At 37.3% G+C, this 12,155-nt stretch overlaps 3 protein-coding genes across 18 annotated transcripts in view; 2 read left to right on the forward strand and 1 right to left on the reverse strand.

Moving 5' to 3' along the window:
• LOC310714898 (sodium- and chloride-dependent GABA transporter 2-like) overlaps positions 1-11,259 on the forward strand; it is a 107,083-nt gene extending 95,824 nt beyond the window's left edge. Inside the window, exon 15 of the mRNA XM_083520952.1 lies at positions 11,246-11,259. The gene's annotated coding sequence lies outside the window, so the exon portion shown is untranslated. The remainder of the gene's footprint in view (positions 1-11,245) is intronic.
• Positions 1-12,155, reverse strand: part of LOC310715102 (craniofacial development protein 2-like) — a 367,511-nt gene that overhangs the window by 86,188 nt on the left and 269,168 nt on the right. The window lies entirely within an intron of this gene.
• cadpsb (Ca2+-dependent activator protein for secretion b) overlaps positions 1-12,155 on the forward strand; it is a 91,334-nt gene that overhangs the window by 14,194 nt on the left and 64,985 nt on the right. For all 16 annotated transcript variants that reach the window (XM_083570549.1, XM_083570558.1, XM_083570557.1 and 13 more), the window contains exon 2: positions 9,906-10,019. In XM_083570549.1, the coding sequence (XP_083426675.1) occupies positions 9,906-10,019 (114 nt within the window). The remainder of the gene's footprint in view (positions 1-9,905; positions 10,020-12,155) is intronic.

Here is a 12,155-nt window from a genome sequence, read left to right on the forward strand (position 1 = left end):
GATTTGCATTTCAAATTCATATACTCAGTACAAAATTAATAAATGTATATCTGCTCTGAAAGTGCACACTATCAATCACAATTTCAAAACCAAAACAATGGCAACCTACCCAGTTAAACAAGTTAAGAACAGTGGCTTAGAGAAAAGCCAGTCCAGCATGACAGTGCCACTGCACACAAAAAGAAGTCCATAAAGACATAGTTTGCCACTCCATTGGAGTGGAAGAACTCAAGTGGCTTGTGCAGATTTTTGACCTCCACCAGACTCCTATGGGATTAACTAGAACACTGACAAGCTCCCACATCCACCATCTTTGCTTTACTTCACTAATGTTCTTAGATTTAAATAGGCAAACCTGAGGATAATAAACACAAATCTCCACATTGACATGCCAAAATATATTGGACAGCTTTCTTAAAAGAGTAGAGGCTGTTATAGTGTCAAACTGTTCAACAAGCAGATATGGGTATTGTGGTCACATAGTCTTTAGTTGGCTATATGAGTCATCAGTTTGATATATGATTACTCTGTAAATGCTTCGATTGCATTGTAAATAAGAATGTCTCCAATCAGTGCCCTGGAAACCCATCTCTTGTATTGTAGCTGGATTTCCTTCTTTGAGCGCTGTAGTACCTATTCATGCTGAATCTGCATGTTGAGCATTCATTCATCTTCAGCAAGCACTTGATCCTTATTAGTACTGCAGTGAATCCAGAACCTGTACCGGAAACACTGGACACGAAGTGGATATTCACCCTAGAAGGAAAGAAAGTTTGTTGCAGATCACTGTGTTCACAAATCCACACATATCTAGGAGCATTTTAGTGAAGCCAATCCAAGTGTTTTTATATATTTCTGAAAGGTGGGAGGAAACCACCAAACTCACCCACACAAGCGAACTTGCAAAGAAACTCTACAAGATTTTGCATTGCATCTAGGTGTTTGCAATGCCCTTCTGAAATGCTGCTCATGTTTAGATATTGATGAAAGTGTTCTGCATTGCATCTTGCAGTTGACAATGTAATGGGGTTTGTCAGCCACTATATTTGGTGGAAAAAAATCTAATTGTATTTACTGTATTTTTTCCTACAGCATCTAGGGGTTAATAGCTAAACCAATCAATTATATAATGAGGAGAAGTACAACATAAAAACAGTCCAGATATTGATTTTATTGTCCACTCAGCTGCATGTCTCTGTGAGTAACAGTGAATGTTACAAAAATAGTAATTATACGTGCAATACAATGCTCAAAATGCATATCCGATAGACCTTTTAAATCTTTTCACTAGCTAATGTTACCACTTCATTGCCTACCAAAAATAAAACACATCATACCAGGAATGCATAATCACATAATTTCTGGAAGAAGATAGTATATACTGTTTCTCTTTGAAAAGCTGCGCAGAGTCAGAGTCACTGAGATCTTTCTTTTGGCTCAGTGTGTACTGAACCTGCTTCAGCAGTTGGTCTATGATCTTTCAGAGCGCTTTCATTATAAAGCGAGAGAAATGATAGGAGGTGCATGGAGTGAAGGTGCACAGGGAGCTAAGGAGTAACTGGAACGCACTGTTCCTTTTTTGGTACAGTTCTTTCAGAAATCCAGTGTTGGCCTGCTGTGTGTGTTTTTTTTTCTAGTGTATCAGGCATCTAGTTGCTGTTTGTTTTTGGTGGGTATCAATTAGATGCAGATGATGCTCTGCTGAATGCTGTGTGTACCCACAAAATGTTTGTCTGTTTGCTCTGGTCACTGTGTGTGGAACTGTGTATTTGGCTCGTTTGTAAAGCAAAGTAAATACTGCAAAAATACACAAGGATCCTGCATGCAGGAGAGGGGTATTATTTACTGAAGAGGCTTGTTTTTGTGTGGTTGGATATTTGTTGCTTTTGTGAGTTCCAAGTCAAAACTCTGGTTTCTGGATTTAAAAAGATAAATCTACGCTGAAACACAAATATGATTATATGAAAATGATGTGCTTAGCTATTCTGATGCAAAGTTGGCTGTATTTTCATTATTCATGATAGGTATTAGTATTTTGTGCTGCTATGTAACAGGAGACAATTCTAGTACAGTTACAAAGATGCTTAATAGAAGAAAATTAAATCAATGTTAAACATACGGGTTAAATTGTCCGGTTTTGCTGTTCTAAAAACAATAGCACAAGACCTTATTTTATGCCCCACGATCCAGGAACAGACCCGTAAGTCTACTGTCAGGAATCCACCTGCCACGCCCCCTTGCAGTGGCTGTCATTGCTTCCGGCTGCTCCCAAGCTCTCAGCTCAAATCACGCACACTGGGAGCTTGTTATTCACTCTCCCCAAGCTCCTATATAAACTGCTCACTCACCCACGCTCCCAGTCCGTTATTGTATGTGTTCATGCGTGGTCGTGTGTATGCTGCACCCCGCTACATACCTTCTCCTCCCGGACTCCTCGATCACTCGACGGCTGCGTTTTCCTTCCCCAGCGCACCTCGGACTTCCGACGCTTCCCCGTCGCTTCCTCCGCGCCGCGCTTCCTCGTTAACGCACCGTGGATGTTATTATTGGACTGCCGTTTGCCGGATTATCCCAATCTACGCGGGTATTTTGTGTTGGCTCTGCCTTTGTTAAATAAAGTTTCTGTTTGCCGTTACTCCGGCTTTTGCCTCCGCACCACGCCTAACATCTACAATGCAGTGCAGCAACTAGGATCTAAAATATGACAAGTACAATTGCACTGACAACAGAAAAAGTTTAACTGACACTATCCATAATGTGCTCTTAGATGCAAAATCATAACAACGTAAAATATGTTGCTTTAAATGAGGAATCAAATGTACAACAACTTCTCAAACTTCTTGAATTGACAAGTAGAGCATGAGATAATGCAAACTTAATCTTGGGCTCTGCATATATTTGAAAAAGGCTGACTACATCTTTTTATGAAATGTGCGTGCGCGCGCGCGCGTGTGTGTGTGTGTGTGTGTGTGTGTGTGTTTGTGTCACGATCATAAAATCTTCCCCTCGTTTCATCTTGAGCTTTTTCAGCTCAGAATTTGGCAAGCATCTTCATTTTTCATTACCCACTCAGTACTTACATAATATCTAGAAGAGGTCCATTTTTTCCCTTTGTCTTGTTCTCTCTCTGTGTTGACGAGCCAATGAGGAAGTCTAATCTTAGACACATCCACATCTAATTCCATGTCATACCAGTCTAATTTAGTTGCAGTTTTAATTGTTCAGCATAACATGGGTTTAACTTAAATGTATTACAACAACCATGAACATGCACGCCTTAAAATATATCTGTCATATATCTCTCTCATGCATCATTTTCTAGCCCGAAGTTAAAGTTCTCACCATTGTTCAATTATCATGAGGACAATTGACACTTCTCCTGCTGAAAATCCCCTTTAAGAAACGTGTATGCTTATGTAACACATTTCTTATTTAAATGAATATTACAAATTAAACCCTTACGGAAAAATGACATACAATACCTTGTGTTGTGTCATTTGTGAGACTTTTCCTATAACATGTCACAGCAATGACATACAGTATAGTGAGTAATATGCAATTAAATGTGAAAATCATAGCAAGCTACTTTTCAGCTTTTTTATGTGAAACGCGTGGAAAAATAATTACATGGTTGACGTGAAAAAATAAATCTATCATATGAGGAAATCGCAAAACATGTTAAAACGTCCACACAACATGTAAAACCACCCTGTAAAATTCATGCTTTGTTGTGGTTAATCGCATGGAAACTTCGGTGTAAGCATTATATCAGTGGGAAAGGTGTTCTCTGCTAGACCTCAAACCTTTGAGAATTTTTACTGACTGACTTACTGAACATTGATTCCTGTTATTAAAATTTGTGTGCTCAGGAGCTGCTTGAGACATTGGGTGGTAAGATATAACTAGGATGCAAAAACAAATAAGATGATCGAGGAATCAGATTTTGCATTGCAGTTGTTTACAGAATGAAAGTAAATTCAGTTTGACATTTGCACAAAAGCACTTGCAAACTTTAACCACTGTCCCTTACTAGCCTTTCGCTATTGTCTGTGGCGTAACACCAAACACATATCACACACATATCAAAAACTGACAACAAGAATACAACAAGACCACAAAAAAAGCATAACTCTGCAAGTGCTACATATGTAAATGAAAGCCTTTTAATGCAAACAGCTCTCATTAAATTCTATTAGCATTGAAGGTGCAATTGTGCAATGAATATCGGATGTAAACCAGAGATTTATAATTTTGAGAACATCTCACTATTTGGACATGTTAGTCATAATTCTTAGAAACATTCTTGTTATTGTAACTTAATAAATTAATTTATTTTCTTGGCAAAAGGCTTCCATAGACTGTTGGTTGAATAATTGGAAAGCCAGATTGTGTAAAGAAGAAGATGAATATCCAGCAAAAGAGATGTGTTTTAATATGCGTAGGGAAGAATTAGTATTCCTCAGATGCTTCTTAAGGCGTCCTGTGGCCTGGCAAATGCTTTTCTTGTCTTGTGTTGTTTCCAATCCCAGAGATATAAAAGAAATGAAAAGAAATAAATAAGTGTGAGTGAAAGCTTATGCTAGGTTGCATAAAGAAATATGGGGTGCCTGGTGTATGCTGGACCAAAATAGAATTTCCGACTTGACTAAAAGACCGTCTTCGTAGTCAGACTTTTAGCAAAAATATAAATAAATAAATTAAATTGGTGATGGTAAGTCACACTTTCTCAGTGTACTTCACACTAACAGAGACTGGCCATCTGTACAAGTGTGCATGTGTGTGTACGTGTTCTCTGCCCTTGCGTTGACATATCGAGGCTGATTTATGTGTTTGTCCTTTCTAGTGCTATGTAGTGAATCTGGCTGCCATAGAGCAATTCTTATTAAGGGTGCTTAGAAAAAAAAGGATCGATGTGTAGGTTAGATGTAGGCGGAGATGCAGCATGAGCAATGCTGCAATGCCAGACATAATGAATGAGTGAAACCAGTGACTGAAAAATCATTAACTAAATAAGACTCAAGTGCTTTAATGCAATTAAGAAAGCAAAGTATGTGACCTATGCTTTCTTTCTGATCTCATGTACGTTTTTTGTTTATCAACGAGAACCACAAACACACTACATTAGAATGAATGGTTTTAATGAATGAATAAAATAGTTTTCCTTTTTCCTTTTTCCATCAGACACCCTTATCCAGAGCGACAAAACCTTTTCAACACTTGCTTTTTGGAAAGCATAAAATATACTATATAGCCAACAGTTATATAATTACTAAATGGACATTATTATTATTGGGGTACCTGATTACTTCAGCCAAATGTGGTTCTTCCCCAAACTGTCAGAACAAAGTTGGCGGCACACTATTATATAGGATGTCTTTGGAAGGTCCTTCACTTTAGCTACAAGACCTAAATCCATTACAGTAGTTAAGGATCCTTGATCAAACATGTTTCCTGCTAAATTTTCCTTCACTTGAACTTGGAGACCCAAATCTGTTCCAGCATAACAATGTCTAAGTGCAGGTTCCATAAATGTGTGGTTTAAATGAGTTGGAGATTAAGATTTTTAGTGGTCTGCTATAGAGATCTGATCTCAAACCTGCTGAACATCTTTGGGATAAATTGGACTGCTGACTGTACCCCAGGCCTCCTCGCTTTACATAGTAACAGACTTTCCTTGTGGCTGAATGACCAAAATCTCAAAATCTCTATAAGCACAAACCAAATTCTAGTGCAACATCTTCCCAGAAGAGTGGAGTTTATTATAACAGCAAGGTATATAGTCAGGTGTCTACAAACTTTTAACTACTGTATATATGTTGAAACATCTCATTCCAGATTTCAACCTTCTTTTTTGTTAAATTAAACTCCACTCTTCTAAAAATACACTTTTATAACCTGACTGTGGGAATTTGTCTATTTAGCCTCAAGAGCATTATTAAGTTCAGACAATTATGCTGGTTGAATGATGCAGTCAGCATACCAGTTTATCCTAACCATGTGCAATGTTGTTGAGATCAGGGCTGTATGCTGGCCACTTGAGTTCTTTCACTCTAAACCTGGCAAACCATGTCTTCATGGACCATATTTTGTGCATAGTTTTAACTGTTGTGCTGAACCTGGTTTTGGGCCTCCTAGTTTCAGTGAGGGGAAATTGTAAATTAACAGCATATAAAGATATACTATTCAGCTGTCTGCTTCTAATATTGTGGCGACAGTTTGGGGAAGAACCACATATAGGTGTGATGCGGAAGGGTCTACATAATTAAAAATATACATATTGTAGGTCATGCAATGTAGGTTATTGAATATAGTGTTGATTATTTTACTACTGTACATTATGTCTGTATATGTCAAACATATATCCATTAAAATAACAAGAAATATTAAAGGGATTTGAAGAATCATGAATTGTGCACAAGAATGGAGGAAAGGAGGGGAATTCATAAAGCACACTCGTACTGCCTTGCCTACAACATTAAAACAAAATTAGTAAATTTGTACTGCAATCCTGAATCCATAGAGTTTCATCAGTTTTACAAAGCAGCAGTGATGAGCAATAAATCATCTTGAAGATGTGCAAATCCCCTGCTAAGTAGGCATTTAAAAAACCTGACTGAGCTTACCTGAAACCAGTGATTCTATTTTGCTTTTATTCCAACTGTTCATATTGAATCTGAAAGAACTAATAATGCATGTTTTGTCCATTTCCATGCAAGGGAGATTGCGGACTTTAGCAAAGAGATGAACACACAGATGGTGCTGTAATGCCTCACAGGCACACTCTACATGGTACTTTTCCACCTTCCTCCCACACCAGAATCTATCTCACATGCATGCACACACACACACACACACACACACACACACACACACACACACACACACACACACACACACACACACACACACACAAACACATTCACATTATTTCCTGTTCTCCTACACACAAATACACACATATCCAAGAATGTTTATTTCTCTGGAGAACTTTAGACCACAACCAATTAAACATGGAGTCTCTTCAGGCACAATAATGGACTATTTAGATTCTTCTAATTCTGACACACAAGACAGTTTCCTTCTAATTAGGATTTTTTTTTTTATTTCCCTTAATTTATATTAAAGTTAAAATATTTTAAACATGTCTCATCTCACACAACAGAAATTCCAGTCTGAGATTGCCCATGTCTTTTGTTGAATAGAAACCCAGGCAATGATTTCTCTTTAGTCCCCAGATGTACAACTAAGGGTCCATAATGTTGCATAACTACTACTACTACTACTACTATTATAATTATTGTTATTAGTAGAAATAGTAGTAGTAGTAGTAGTAGTGGTAGTAGTAGTACTGTTGTTGCTGCTGCTATGTTTGTTGTTATTAATTATTGGATTGAGACAATAGCCAAATCACATTATTTCTGTTCATTTACTAATATGGAGTTACGTTTATAAATTACAAATTAAAAGATAAAGGTAAGGTAAGATTTTATAATCTAAAGAGTTAAGAAAAAAGGGAGGATTCAGGTTTTTCCCAACACACCTGCTGCAACTCTTGAGAGGTTTGCTAATCAGTTCATCAGCTGGCTCACTGTGTGTTTATTGCATGGTTTTATTATGCACGTTCGCATAATTTGTCTTAATAACTGTCTCGTTTTTGCACTCATTTATTTTTTTCATATTTGTTTCTGCTTTTTGCAATAAACATCATTAATGAACTTCTGTTAATGAACCAATTTCATATAAATTCCCTTTAATGAAGCAACTCACGCGAAGACCAAATAGATGAGCTCAACTGAGTTGTTAGCGGGTTTCAGTTTTCTTCATTAACGGTTTCCTTCTGTATTGCAGGATGGTAAATATACAAATGACAACTTTTGTGAGAATGTTTGATTTTGCAAATCTTTTAATGTTCAAGTAGTGAGAGGTTGGATTCTTCACAGCATTTTAAAAACTTCTAGTTAGATGTTTAGTTAGTGTGCTATCAAGCTTAACTCACTAGCCAACAGCTTGAAAGTGACAAATGTAAATGAAAGTGTTATTTAATAGTTAATTTTAATCTAAGTCTTTTTAAGTGACAATTAGTAGTCAAGTGTCACAGTAAGTGCTAATCAAAATAACACTGTTACGTGCCAGTTATAGCGTGCTGTGTTTGTGCAGAATTTCATACTGCACTCTGCTTTGTTAGGTCTAGTCACATTCTACAGGATGTCACGAAAGTCTCCAGAAACAAAGGACTTTTTTTTTCAAACTGTAATTTAGATTTTTTTTTTTTCCCCAGATAAGCTTTCTGAATGCCTTTTGACAAAAGAAGACCATGTTGTAGCAGAAAAGGCTCAGCATAATGATCATTTAAAGGAACGCATTCAAAGTGAAGCGACATGCATAACATCTGATGGCTCGATTCATCATGAGTGGGAGAGACAGCCATGTCTGTCTCTGCATTATGTACTGTAAAATATTTTTTGGAAATAAAATGACATTTATTTTTGTTGTTGTTTTTGTTGTTGATGTCACTTATGTATAGAGACTTATAGAGACACAACTCCTATTTTGCTTTATACATTTTCGAATTCATTCTGGATTTTTCATAAATATAGAAAACTGCTTGTCTGGTAGATGCAGTATGGTAGCAGATTAGCTGGCAAAAGCAGTAGCATAGCATGCAGTGAATACACAGATACTGTACATGAACAGATTGTATTCTGTTGTATTCTGTATATGCTAACTGTTTTTTTCTGGAACTCCTGTCCTTTCATGACATTGAGCACTGCTGTAAATTTTACCAAGAGGTTTGTTTTCCAGTTGCCTCTTTAGATCTCTCATTAGTGTATTCTTGTTTTTAGGGCAATTACATATATATAACAGAAGAACATCCTGTAATTTGAAATGGCTTCAGGCAATGTGCAGCAGCCTACATTCATAACATCTTGGTGTACATAAAACTTTTGGCATGGACTTAATAGTTTAATTATAATCTTGTTGTCTTGGGGTAAAATATGCAGCTTATTTTCTGCCGGATGAAATTTTTTTTAAAGAGGAAAGATCAGATTTCCATAGATTCTTTTAAACAGGAATGTTGTTTACATTGTCTTGCTGTCAAGCTGTCATCTACATACAACCTGTATAAATACATTCTTTTGTGGATGTCTCATTTGCTGCTACTAATTGGCAAGAGTGAAGCATTTATTTTATCTTCTGCCCTGTTGTCGTAAATCCACAAAGCATTCATGCTTTAACATTGTTTCAGCTCACTACACACCTGATCCAGGTAAACAAACAGAACTGGGAGTTGCTGGCTCAGGTGTGTCAGGAGCTCAAAAAGAAGTGACTGACTAGAGGCCTGACCAAATGCCCTTGAGAACTAAGAGCCCCTCAATTATGTTTTTCACACTGACATAGAACTCCTGAGAGAAAAGTTAGGAGCCCTGAAGTGTGTGGTTTATAAGATCTAAAGTGAATGGAAGAACACGTCGGTGACAAACATGACAGTGCATTTTGTTTTAGAGAAATATGGCATGCATTATTGTTGAACTGATTAAGAGCAACTGGGCTTAATAACACCTCCTGATTCATCACTGAATTATCCCTTTATTCTTTCATTGCCTGTGGATCCTCTATATATTCTTTATACTCATTGGTATAGGAGGCATATGGGACTTCTCAGATTTGAAACCTTTATAGCAAATCATTTGAAAAATGATCTTCCATCCCAAGGGAAATATAAATATAATCTACAGTAGCAGACAGAATGAATCAATGTGTAAAGACTGAGGAATATTTATGGATTTTGCTATTTGGCTTGCATTCTTCTTCTTTCCAGGCTGCTGTCTCTTTTTCTATTTCTTTCTCATTGTGATATACATGGTTCAGCCATTGAAGCAGTTTTGTTTTCTCTACCTCTTTAGATTACCAAGCAGCAGCTTCAGACAACTAAGGATCGCTTTGAGTCCTTCCTCAAAGGTGAAACTCAGATTGTGGCAGATGAGGCCTTCATCAATGCAGTTCAGAGCTACTTTGAGGTACAGTTCACCATTTTGTTTCCCTTTACACCACCGAGTAATCAGTATACATTTCAGTTTTATGTCTTTCAATGTAGTATGGCAGTAAAAAAATACACTGTGTGATATCAGTATGGTAATAAAATGTATTGTGTTTTAATCTAAAATGGTATTTTATTATAGCCATTTACTGGCGTTTAGCTGGGCATAGATATTGCTGAAATGCATGTGGATGTACTGTATAATTTAAAAAAGCCTATAAAATATTTGATGGTGTTATTATATTAGAATTACATTTCATTTTGTTAGCTTATAGCAAGTGCTTAGCTAATGACATGTCACTGTAGAAGGAAATAAGCATTGAGGTGACAGCTCTAAACTGCCCTTACGGGACACAAATGACTTTTTGTTTTAGCTTGAATGCATGCATACATGTACTCTCACTGACATACAAACAGGTAGAAAATTTGCATGCTAATTGCTTCACTCATAAAATATTGTAGTAAGCTTGCTATGTCAATATGTCGTTCTCTTTTGTTACTGTAATTTGAGACTCAGTCACTAATTAGTTATGCTGATAACTACAACGCAGTACCGAAAAGCAAGATTCTGGGTTTTATGTTCCGGTTTTTGCAAAATTAAGAAGATTCTGCATCACCTTTTTATGAGCATTGTTAAAATGGTACATCTTGGTTAGTTTATTATTTAAAAAAAAAAATTAGCCCCAAGAACTATTTAGCTCCACCTACTTACATTTGTAGCTAGTTTGCATAATATGTTAAATTTATGCCGTTTACTAAAATGATGAATATTATCAGCCGATCAGTTTTTAGAAGGCATTTGACAAGGTTAATGCTTTACAACTCTCACTTCTTCTTCTTTTGGCTGCTCCCATTAAAAGAGAAAGACCAAGGAGAAGGTTTATGGATGAGGTGAGGGAAGACATGCAGATAGTTGTTTAAAAGGGGCAGATGTAGAGGACAGAGTAGTATGGAGACGGATGATACGCCTTGTCGACCCCTAATGGGAGCAGCCGAAAGAAAAAGTGCTTTATACCTCTCAAAACTCTTCACTTATTAAACCAGGCTATTTTTCATTTATTAAGCAACTATTTTCATCCATAGTAGAACTGGCCACTGGGGTTTTGTTTCCAAAGAGTGTTTGGATCCAACATATCGCTGCTTTTTACGTGACAGATTTACACACAACCGAGTTTTTCTGCATTTAAAGTGAAAGACCCTTTTAAGTGTGAAGATAATCATAAAAATAAAGTGGCTGTATTAAAATAAAACCAAACACCTTTAGACTCTTTGTTAGAATGTGGATGTAGGATGTAGGACGGAAGCCTTATCAACACCCTGCACTCTGCTGGTGATGGACTCACTGTTGTCTGAGCTAAGAGACACACACACTAGTTACACATTGTGATCATGACAGATCGGCCATCACTTCACAGCACAACACACAAAGTGTGTGTGTGTGTGTGTGTGTGTGTGTGTGTGTGTGTGTGTGTGTGTGTGTGTGTGTGTGTGTGTTGTGTGTGTGTGTGTGTGTGTGTGTGTGTGTGTGTGTGTGTGTGTGTGTGTGTGTGTGTGTATATGAGTCAGTGGTAACAAAGTGTTAACATGCAAACCATTTGGCTTTTGTGGCCAGTGTCAGAAAGCAAGCACAGTAATGATACAAATGGTTTGATAAATATTTGTCATTAGTAGTTTTTTTTTTATCTCATACAAGTTATTATAATCTAAAAACCACCATGATCTTTATATCAAACTTGTAGTAACATTTAAACCCACTACCATAGACACAACACCTTCATCCGGATACAGTTCATTTTCAAAGTTGGTACCAGACAGCAATTTAGAGCTCAATCCGTCTTCCTGAATACAGCAGCGGAGAGGGATTTTTAAAGTAGGGAAAAGCAGCTGGCAGCTCTAGCAGGCCTTCCCAATGTGGAAAAAACCCAACATAAATCACATTTCACTCGCAAGTCCATATAACTCAATTTGAGACATGAGTAGGAGACTGTGTGTGTGTGTGTGTGTGTGTGTGTGTGTGTGTGTGTGTGTGTGTGTGTGTGTGTGTGTGTGTGTGTGTGTGTGTGTGTGTGTGCGTGCGTGCGTGCGTGCGTGTGTGTGTTTGGGGCGGGGATGGTGG

Source organism: Silurus aristotelis (genome assembly GCF_946808225.1).
Source record: "Silurus aristotelis genome assembly, chromosome: 2".
NCBI lineage: Eukaryota > Metazoa > Chordata > Actinopteri > Siluriformes > Siluridae > Silurus > Silurus aristotelis.